The sequence below is a fragment of the Cyprinus carpio genome, chromosome A12, assembly GCF_018340385.1.
Source record: "Cyprinus carpio isolate SPL01 chromosome A12, ASM1834038v1, whole genome shotgun sequence".
In the NCBI taxonomy this organism is placed as follows: Eukaryota; Metazoa; Chordata; class Actinopteri; order Cypriniformes; family Cyprinidae; genus Cyprinus; species Cyprinus carpio.
Window position 1 is genome coordinate 7040250 of NC_056583.1, and position 11899 is coordinate 7052148.

Consider the following 11899-nt stretch of genomic DNA (forward strand, 5'->3'; position numbering starts at 1 on the left):
CTGCAGTTTGTGAAAAACACAGTTTATTCTGATACTGCAGTCAGCCATTTTAGGTCTTAATCTGATCGTGGCTGTTCTGCATCACGTCACATCAAGTGCTTGGCTATTGATCCATTCATACAAACCTACAGCGCTCATAACTCATAACTGCCTAGCTGCTCTAAAGAGGGTTTAATCACTCATTCCACAGCTCATGTCTGTTTACAGTTCACACAAGAATAATTACTGGCAGTTGTTTGTTTGAGAACCCTTTACACCACAACACCACACACACTTACTATTTTTACTGTTTACTATTGTCCTCTTTTTAGAGCTGCTTTGCAGCAGAATTTAATTTTGTCTGCATTATTGACACACTATTTTCCTGTTTAACACTGTAAAGCTGCTTTGACACAATCTGTATATAGAGTGCTTTATAAATAAAGGTGACTTGACATACATGACAGATTTTTAAGTTTTCTTATTTATTTAGTATTTGGGATCTGGGTACATTCTTATGTAGATACATATGTAGAGTACATATCAGATACAGTGATACAAAATGCAAATTAGCTTTGATTAATATTCATAAAATATGCATCAGACTGTCAATGTTAATATCAGGCTATTCAAACCACAAACTCTCGTGATGTTAACTGGATATATTATTAGGTGTACAATATGTGCCCATTATGAATCATGGTTTGGATAGTTAGATAATGAATGAAATAATAAAATGTTTACTGTGAATACAATGTAAGCTAAGCTTTGGATAATCCCATATGCCAAATGCAGAAATGTAAATGACAGTGAAATGTATTTTACAAATCAAGAGCTCAACCTTTAGCAAACAATGATTAGAAGTCTTTCATAAACACCAATATAGGAGTATGACAAGCATAAATATCATTCTGTGTTCTAATTGCTGTGTTATGCAGGATACAGCCTGATCATTGCAAGTAAATACTACAGTATAGTATGTACTGAAGATTCTTCCAAATATCCTGAAAACCAAATCCCATTTTAATTTGGCAGAAGTACAAGAAAGTGCATTGAAATGTACATGCTTTGCTTTTTTTTTATTGTGGTTATTCTCTTAAAATAAAATGCCCCCAAGGCCCCCCATGAGCAAAATTTTCTAGGGCCGAAACTTTTTGATTTCAGAAAAGCATAAAAGTGATTCAAAACAGCTTTTGCCATTGTGGTAAATTCCCATTCATAGCAACCCTATGAGAGTGGAGTAACATATCTAAAATCTAAGGAAAGGAATGGTGCTCCTTTTATGACATTTTACAAAAGCGCTGAATAGCACCTTTAAAGATGGGCACGGACACTGGAACAATGTCCCTCTACCTATAATTTTGGAAAACACTAACATAAAATTCACTGCAGTTTCCAGCTGAAATGAACACTACTGACTGTAAAACACCAACAACTTTAATACCTTTTCACACAAATTATAATTACAGGGGGAGATTATTGATTAATAAAGACTTGTTGTACATGGCTCTTTGCACAATACAATGTTATGACCTCAGAACACTTTTGCAATTGTAAACAAATACATTTTGATGTTGTAAACTTGCTCAGCAGCTCACCTAGTACAATGTTACACTTATACGATATGATAAAAGACAGATGCAACCATGTCATGTCATTTATTTTTCTTCTCTCTCTCTTTTTAATGACCTTTTTTTTATGTACAAATTGTTTGTTGTTTTTGTGTGAACACATGTTGAAACCCATTGAAACAAAATTTCCCCATGGTGATAATAAAAGTCACAACCACCACCACCACTACTATTACTTCTAGATGTGTTTTTATCCAACATTTGCTCTATTAACACTATCAGTTAAGTTTAGGTTAGGGTTTAGTGTAGGTGGTTATGTTATTTTCAAATGCTACAAAGCATTAACCTTTTAGTGCCTCTCATTGGACATTTAAAGGGGTCATATGATGCGATTTCAGATTTTCCTTTCTCTTTGGAGTGTTACAAGCTCTTGGTGAATAAAGAAGATCTGTAAAGTTGCATAGACTAAAGTCTCAAATCCAAAGAGATATTCTTTATAAAAGTTAAGACTCGTCCAGGCCCCTCTGAAACGGCTCGTTCTAACACAACCCCACATCTCTATGTCACGATGTGGGAAGATTTGCATAACACCGCCAAAATGTTCACGCAAAGAAAGAAGGCGTACCTTTTATTCTCGTTGTAGTATTGTTGTTGCCACCGACATGTCACATAGACGGTGTGTTTCATTGTGAAAGCGAAACTACTTTGTTTGGCCTTCCAAAAGAAGATGAAATCCACTTCGTCATGCCTGGGGCTGATCCGTGCTGGTCGCTGAGGAAATACATCAACTTTGCACTGTGGATCGCCGAATCGGCTTTCACTGTGGACGAAGCGGAGTCCACACAAGGTCGTGGTATGTGACACTGTTTTGTTGAGAAAGCGAAACTACTTTGTTTTTGCCTTCCAAAATAAGACACGACTAGAAATCATGTTTATATCACATTTATAATGGGTTTTATGTTTATGTCTCGTCTCTCCGGCCGGACAAGGCATCATAATATGTTAAGAGGCATAACATTTCTGTCACACGCTTTAGGCATTTGGACAATCACAACGCGCTGGATAGCTGGCCAATCACAGCGCACCTCGCTTTTCAGAGCGAGGAGCATGGTAAAAATCAATGTGTTTCAGAAGGCGGGGCAAATAGAGGAGAAACAATAATGTACAGTATGTGGAAAATAATGTTTTTTAATCTGAAACCACATAAACACATTTCATTACACCAAATACACAAAATAATGTTCTTTTTAGCAGCATCATATGACCCCTTTAATTTCTGAGCTGATGCAATACGTACAACAACCAATGTAATAAAATGTTCCAACATTCATGTTCAATGGTTTCAGAGAAAACTGAAGATGCTTTTATCGCCCCTCATTGGACATTTCACTGAAATTGCTGTGAAAGTGCAAGAAGCAAAGAAATCACCACAGACACTTTTTTCCTATGGGCCTGGGTTGTTCAATCAAGTAAAATTTGGATGGCTATTAGACTTTCAGTTCATGTCTGTTAGCTATCAGACAAAATGCACACCTAAACCTTTACAAAAAGCTGTTTTTTTTGTGTGTGTGTGTGTGTGTATTAAGGGACAATATTAACAACTCATGTTGCTCTACACCAATTTTTGTCTAATAAATTCTTGAGAACGAAAATATCCCTCTTCATGGATTATCAGGAAGCAATTCAAATTACTTTGTTCTTATATAATTTATCTAAAACAATGAAGTCTACAATGTGTAATAAGTGAACAAATCTTTAATTAGCTTCCTGAGGCACAAGGTTTTTGTTGTGGCCGCTGTCTGTATGTTTCATTCACTAACCCAGAGGACTTTGAAGGCCAGGCTTTTCTCAGGAGAATGAATATAAATGTATTTAGTATTCTCACATCAAGCTTCTTTTATTGATGAATGCACTGGGCTCTCTTTTTTTCTCTTTTGACTGTGGTCAGGAACATCAGATGAATACTGAGCACAGATGGCTTTGTATGCTCTTAAAAAAGGATACAACCTGCAAAAAAATAGTCAGCAGCAGCAAACCTCAGAAAACTACAGGATATCAATCCATCTGCATCATTTCCTTTGAGAAAAGTGGCTTCCTTTTACAAACGGCTTTAACATGTGTTTTCAGTAATCAGATCAGGATCAGGGATGAGTTCTGTTCATCAAAGGTATAAATCCAAATGTATTTTTGTTATCAGCTAACAGCACTAAGTAAATGTACACTGCAGATAATCATTATCCATTAGTCTGACACACTTATTTGATGCACTGTTGTAGTGCTGTGTTGCGTTTTTTTGACAAAGACAACAGAATGAAACATAACATAAATTATTCTGCTGGATTACATTTTGAATCTGTCATATCACTCCTCAAATATTATCCGGATACAAAACGCATAACACTAGGAATAAAGGGGGCTTTTCACATTCCACTCTTTTATTGTGTTCGCTCTTGCCTTGATGTGAAAGGAGGTAAATCCTTGTTGTCTTCCTATGTAAATTGTAGGGTAAAGAGAAAAGGTTGGATCGGCACAGGATGCATGTAGTGTGATAGATTTACATACAGTTTCAGATCAGCAGTCTGCAAGGCCATTACTGCATATAGATTACATCTAATCAACCCCAAATGACAAAGCCGCCACCATCTAGACTGAAAATTACTTATTACCATCGCACTCAGAAAAGAGAGGATTGGATTACTGAATGTAAGGCCTGTGAAATACAACGACACGTTACTATGTATGAGGACCAAGTCAATACCAGCGGCTTGTGTATAACTCAAAATGTCAGATGCACCGATGAACAAACAAAAAGTAATTTTACTTTAATACACAGCCCTAAGTCCAAAAGGTTTGCAACAACCCTGCAGTTATATTATTTTAATACACAGCCCAAAGTACAAAAAATTTGCAACAACCCTACCCTCTTGTCATGCCTGAAGCTTTTTCAAATGCAGTTTTTTTTATTTAATTACACTGTATTATTTTGATTAATTGGTATGCTTTGTAATTAAAAATTAGCTTGCATTTATATATGTGTATTGATATATTTAACATCACACTAGGCTACTGACAATATAAAAAATAAAATAAAAAAACAATGCTCCTAAAATCAACTTCATTTTCTTAATGCAAAAAATGCTAAATAGAATTTCAGTAACACTTTACAAGGTTCCATTTGTTAAAGTTCATTCAAAATTAAAATTCTGTCATCATTTTCTCACGCTCAAGTTGTACCAAACCTCAGCTCATTTTTCTCTGTTGAGCACAAAAGAAGATGCTAACAGTGGATGTTCCACTGACCATTGGCCAGTGCAGATCTTGAGTATATATATAATTATAATATATAATATATATATATATATATATAATTCTTTTTATGTGTGGGTGAATTATTCATTGACATTATAGCATTTAGTAAAGATGAAGTAAAGATGAAGTAACAATGAAAGATACTTCCAAATAAAGTTGATTGTAATTTCATCATTTACTTTTAGGCTACGTTATTAAAATCAAATGTTGTATCTGGTTATTAACAATGGACCAAAGTTAACATTTTCTAACATAATGGACAGTCATATTGGCATTAACTAACATTAAAGAAAGATTAATAAATACTATAACAAATGTGTTGGTTATTGTTAGTTAACATTCTTGTTACCAGAAAAGTTCAAACACACAGCTTTTCACTTCACAAGACATTAAATGATTTGACTCCAGAATGATTACTTGTGGATTATTGTGATGCTTTTAATAGCTGTTTGGACTATCATTCTGATGGCACCCATTCACTGCAGAGGATTCATTGGTGAGCAAATGATGTAATGCTAAATTTCTCCAAATCTGTTCCGATGAAGTAACAAAATCATCTACATCTTGGAGAGTGAGTAAATATTAAGCAAATTTTCAGTTTGGGAACAAGGCCTATTCCTTTAAAAACCTTCTTTTGATTGTGAAATATGATTCAGACATTTCTTGATGGGTTTCACCGTTTTAGTTCAGCAGCCATTAGTAACTGTGGATTAAAATGTGAGCAAGTCTTACTGAAAGCTTGATAAAAACTGTATTGTATTATTATGCAAATCTGATCATCTTATGCAAACCCTTCAAATCGAGATGTTAAGCACTGAAGCTTATTAAATATTTAAGTATGCAAATTAAGATTTTTCCCCCTGCTATTAGAAACCTACTTAGAGAAGCAAAGTATAGCATTGCTGTAGTTTTTTCCCCCATGGTTTGTGCCATTGCATCAGCGCCAGATTATGTTGAATTTAGTCACACACACACACACAAAAAAAAAAACCCAAAAAAAACACCCTGCAGTGAAAAGTGGTTAAGCTACGACAGCTATAATGCATAACAGTTGGTCTTCTAACTGGTGAGATTTAATTAAATTGACACATAACCTCTAGCTAATGTCAGTCACAGAATCCAATCAATGACACATTATCTGCATCAGAGCTCGGCATGTACATTGCTCATACTGTGCTAATAGGTTATTTTCTTAGAGTGCTGATTAACACATGCCATTTTTGCACAGTATTGCATCTTCTAAAGACATTAATTGAGGGACAATGACCATGCATAATGTATTTCTGATGATATCTCTACAAGCTAGATTCAAATTCTTGATTTTGACATGCCAACTCCAGTAGCTCACAACTGAAGGTTTTATTGCTGTTAGCAGAGATATGAGCAATGCTTATTAAGTTTCCATTGAGTGATGCACTTATAATGACCAGCTCCATGTGGAATATGAACTACAGAATAATCTCAGTGATGGTGACACAATACAGAGTGATTTCAGAGCCAAGGTGCACAGTGTGTAACAGACAAATTCAAATGACTTAAAGTGCTTTTTTTATGTATAGGTTTATTTATATTAGGTAGGTTATATTATATTCGGTCATGAGGATGAGGATATTGAAAATAATAAATAGTATTGCAGGATCCCAACAAACAAATAAATATATACACTATAGACGATATAAACTAATAATAATAATAATAATAATAATAATAATAATAATAATAATAATAATAATAATAATAATAAATACAATTATTATTGTTTGATTACCAAAGTGCTCGACAGAAGAAAGCAGCTCATTCAGGTTTGGAAAAATTTGAGGGGGAGCAAATTGATGACAGCTTTATTTTTTTCATCCCTTTAATTAATGATTTTTTTTCTTCTCTAATTTGGGGAATAAAAGTAATAGCGGGATGATGTGCACTGTTTCACAGCATATTAAGTTAATGTCGCAAAGAATCATCTGAGATCATAGAGAATAAAGCAGAGATTAAACTAAATATTAATATCACTGCAGTGGTTTAAATATCATGGGAGAGTTAGTTGGGTAAGATAAAGCAGTGAGTAACTGTGAGTCCACAGGGGAAAGAGAAAATATTTTTCTACACAGCAAGTCGTGTGGCATTTTTCTACAGGGGAAGTTGTGGCCTAGTGGTTAGAGAGTTTAACTCCTAACCCTAAGGTTGTGGGTTGGAGTCTTGGGTCGGCAATACCATGACTGAGGTGCCATTGAGCAAGGTACTGAACCCCCATAAATGGCTGCCCACTGCTCCGGGTGTGTGTTCACTGCTGTGTGTGTTCACTTTGGATGGGTTAAATGCAGAGCTTGAATTGTGTTTTTAGTGTGGGTATACTTGGCTGTATGTCACGTCACTTTCACTTTCACTTTCACTTTTCAAATCAGAGACAGGACACAACAACATCACCAAAAATATTGACACATGAATTACTATATAAACTACATTTAATTTACGATATGGGTGGTGAAAGATGGCAGATGCTTTGGTGTAACTGTCCAGTAATTCTTAGAGCACTAATAATCTCACTATTACTTTACACTCACGCTTTCTAATTTTACCCTAGCTCACTTCAGCTAAGCATCATTATTTGAGAAGATGGTGTTATTTCCTTTTCAGCACTGCTTATTGACCTGGCCAGTGCAGATCTTGAGTGCAAAAAAATAAAAAAAATAATAATAAAACAAACAAACAAAAAAAACAAACACACAGCTTATTGGCCCTGTGACATTCAATTAAATATTTGTTAATAGGAAGAAAAAGTAAAAGGAGATAATTTTTTGTTGTCACTTTTATTGTCACTTTCTTACAAAAACTTTGATAACAGGAGTGAAAGGATGTGATTGATGAATGCAGTTGCCATACAATTTGTGTGAAAATAGTGAAATGGGCATACAGTTTTTTTTTTTTTTTTTTTTTTCTTGTCTGTAGAAAGGGTCCACATGACAATTTTCAAATACCAAAGAGCTGTTGGATGTCACAGTTCTTGTGTTCATATTCTGTTAAATGAAAGTTTACAAAATGTCTAGAATTTTTTTTAATTAAGTGAAAATGAGTTTAGGTGATATATAAAATAGATTACAGTCTATAAAGTTTTAAATATGGATATATTTCTTACATAAACGCATCACTTCACTTCATGAGGCCTTTATTAACCCCCCAGTGCCATGTGTATTACTTTTTATGATGGATGGATCATTTTTTTAATATAACTCTGATTGCATTAACCTGAAAAAAGAAAGTCATACACACCTAGGATGCCTTGAGTAAATCATCAGGTAATGTTCATTTTTGGGTGAGCTATCCCTTTGACTCTAGTTAAAGCACTCACTATATGTAGTTAACAAACAGATAAACTTTGCAATCTGATGAGATAATAAACCCCCAGCAACAACCTGAAGCAAAATATCATAAAGTAATTTGATAATTGTCATTGACATAACTTTTATACTCTGATTTGTAAAGTTATTAGGATCTGATGCTGCGTGCAGCTGATTTATTTATTTATTTTTTATTTTTTTGTTTAACATTCAGATAAAGATGATTTAGGCAAAATGTGCTTAGCTGCTATTACAAAAAGGTCCTAATAGGGAACATATATAATATAATATAATATAATATAATATAATATAATATAATATAATACTTTAAGACTTAACTTGAATTAGAACTCTGTTTAATTGGTGAATGTGTTGCTATGTTATTTATTTATTTATTTTTATTTATTTATTTATTATTATTATTAATACTTTTTTTTCCCTCAGTGCTTCGAATGTGCTATGCTTGTATTTGGACAAATCTGAGCTCTGAAAGGCTATCAAGTTTAAGGCTGAATGCTGTGTGAATGAGAAATATGCTTTAGCCCCTCTCGGATAAACATGCAGTGATTTGCATAAGAGCTTTCCTGTGGCTGAAGTAACAATGTACTGTGAAGCATTTGTTTTACATGCTGGCCAGCAACATAGTGTCCTTTTACTTCCAGGTGAATCTTGAACTGTTTTAGAAAAACAACAAAAAAAGCATACATATTTAATTATATATATATATATATTAGAGTTGTTCCGATTCCGATACCAGTATCGGAAATGCCTCCGATACTGCCGAATATGCTGGCATCGGAATCGGCGAGTACTGGAGTCCAGGCACCGATCCGATACCATATAATTTATTAGAAATAGGAGTCTATTTACTGATTAGCTCCGTTAGCTTACAGTTCTTCTTCGCCGCTCTTAAAACAGTTGCGCTGTGTTGCCATCGGCAGCTACTGTTGTTTTAGAGGGGCGAAGAAGAACTGACCACCTGACTCCTCCCTTAAAAGGAGCTAACCATAGAGCTAACGTTAACGCATCATGTCGGCAGTTTGGCAGTACTTTACAGTGGATTTTCCCACCAGTAAGACGGCGAAATGCAACATATGCAAAGAAGCAATTTCGAGGGGTGGCACGAATGTTGCAAATTTCAACACCAGCAACTTAATCAAACATTTGAAGACACGACACACTAAAGAGCATGACGAATTCACCAAAGCTAAGGGTAAAAAAAAGGACGAACTGCAGCAACAAACTCTGGAAACTGCCTTCCAGCGACGAGATAAATTCCCCAAAGACAGCCAAAAAGCAACAAAGATAACCGACAAAATTGTGGAGTTTATTGTCCTGGATGACCAACCCCTGTCTGTCGTCGAAAATGTGGGATTTCGCCGCTTAATGGAGCATTTGGAGCCAAGGTACTGTTTGCCAGGTCGTAAATATATCTCTGAAACTGCGCTACCCAAATTATAAGAGACAGTTAGGGAGCACATTTTGTGTATGCTGAAAGACGTGCATGCAATCAGCTTTACCACGGACATTTGGAGCTCCGACGTGTGCCCCATGTCTTTGCTAAGTTTAACGTCACACTGGGTGGACAGAGAGTCAACATTTACCCCTCGAAGTGCGGTGCTGCACGCGAACGAGTTCCGAGGGTCACATACTGGCAAATCAATTGCCGAAGCAATTGAGGAGATGCTAGTAAAATGGAAAATCCCCAAGTCCAACGTTCATGTTGTTTTGCGCGACAACGCTAGCAACATGAAGAAAGCCATGGACGAGATGGATGTAGCAAGTTTGGGATGCTTCGCCCACACTCTCCAGCTGGTGGTGCATGAAGGACTACTGTCACAGAGAAGTGTGAGTGATGCACTGGCGAATGGTAGGAAGATAGTCGGTCATTTCAAACACTCGCCACTGGCTACTACACGCCTGGAGGATATTCAAAAAGATCTCCAAATGCCCACCAAACGTCTGCACCAAGACGTAGCAACACGATGGAACAGTACCTACTATATGGTCGAAAGTTTACTGGAGCAGAAGCGGTCAATTTCAGCATATGGAGCTGACCACGACCTGCCAGTGACCCTTACGTCTTACCAGTGGGCTTTACTGGAGAAAATCATCATTGTTCTGGCACCATTTGAAGAACTGACCAGACAGATTAGCTCCTCCACCTCTTCTGCAGCTGAAGTCATTCCCTCAGTCACAGTGCTGAAACGCCTGCTTGCTCGGGAGAACGAGGGGGACACGGGTATAAAAACCATGAAAACAACCCTTCTTGAGGCTGTCCAGAAAAGATTCAAGACCATCGAGAATGAGCCCTTGTATGCAGTTGCCACTCTTTTAGACCCACGATTCAAAGACAGGTATGTCTAATATGTTTATTAAATGTCTATATTATAAACAAAATTTTGAAATGGTGTTTTGGATAACTAGATATTGCATTATTATTGATTACTGTTGCATTAATATGTTACCACTAAAAGCTATTATAGAGGTTGTTTATGTTTATTTTACACATTAAGACATTTATTTATTATTTTTCATTGTTTTTAGATACTTCACAGGAGCAGACAGCAACAAGAATGCCAAGGATGCTCTGACCCAAGAGGTGGAGAAGATGGAGGCAGCGTTACTGAGCAGGACCACACCTGAGGGAGCAGAGACAGTGCCAGAAAACCCCCATAAAGCCCCACGTCTGGAAGCACAGCCAGACAGCAGCAGCAGCAGCAGAAAGAGCAGCTTGAAAGGCCTGTTTGAGGAAATCCTGCAGGAGCATGATGAGGAACGTGGGGCAAGTAGCACTAGCACACAAGTTCAAAATCAAATACAGACATATTTGACAGAGCAAACGGTCCCACGCTCAGACAGCCCATTCCAGTACTGGGGAGTCAACCAAATTCGTTTTCCCACCCTGGCTGCCACTGCTGCAAAGTTTCTCTGTGCTCCTTGTACCAGTGTTGACAGTGAGAGACTGTTCAGTGTAGCATCCAACATTATTGATGCAAGAAGAAACAGGCTAGGAGGAGAGAGGGCAGAAATGCTCATCTTCTTGAAGAAGAATCTGCCTTTGCTCTTGAAATTATGAGCAATACTAAATTGCTTAAATGCTACTGCAATGTGTAGCCTACTTGGTGTAAAGTATTTTTTGTTTAATATGTAGCTGCTACTCTTTTGATTTGTATTTTTGTTTATGTTTACTTTATAGGTTGGTGTTGCACTATTGTTAAATACTGCACTATTTGAAGATTTGAATGCCTTTTTATTACATAATGGCTGCACTTTAAGTTTTTTTTTTTTAAAGGAATCATTGAAGTTGCTGTTGGACTACTGTTTTATACTGTTCTATTTAAATGCCTTTTTTTTTTAATATTGTGTGTGTGCTTTTTTTTTAAAAAATAATTATTATTATTTTTTTTTTTTTGTTTTGCTGTTGGACTACTGTTTTATACTGTTCTATTTAAACATTTAAATGCCTTTATTTTACAATATTGTGGCTGCACTTTATTTAAAAAAAAATAATTATTCCTATATTTATTTAGTTAAGTTGTTGTTGCACTACTGTTTTATACTGTTCTATTTAAACATTTAAATGCCTTTATTTTACAATATTGTGGCTGCAGTTTAATTAAAAAAAAAAAATTATTCCTATATTTATTTAAGTTGCTGTTGCACTACTGTTATACTGTTCTATTTAAAAATAAATGGCTTCCA

General features: G+C 35.8%; 1 protein-coding gene across 1 annotated transcript; it reads left to right on the forward strand.

The window, feature by feature from the left end:
- Positions 1-8923: 8923 nt before the first annotated feature.
- On the forward strand, positions 8924-11543 carry LOC109083987 (zinc finger BED domain-containing protein 4-like). The gene is made up of 2 exons (XM_042767360.1): positions 8924-10551; positions 10742-11543. The coding sequence occupies exons 1-2, from the start codon at positions 9683-9685 to the stop codon at positions 11271-11273; spliced, it is 1401 nt and encodes a 466-aa protein (XP_042623294.1). The 5' UTR covers positions 8924-9682; the 3' UTR covers positions 11274-11543.
- Positions 11544-11899: the final 356 nt, after the last annotated feature.

Excerpts from the sequence above, each read along its gene's own strand:
- LOC109083987 (XM_042767360.1), top strand. The coding sequence starts at position 9,683 with ATGCTGAAAGACGTGCATGCAATCAGCTTTACCACGGACATTTGGAGC. Across the intron at positions 10,552-10,741 it reads GACCCACGATTCAAAGACAG|ATACTTCACAGGAGCAGACA; the intron begins GTATGTCTAATA and ends CATTGTTTTTAG.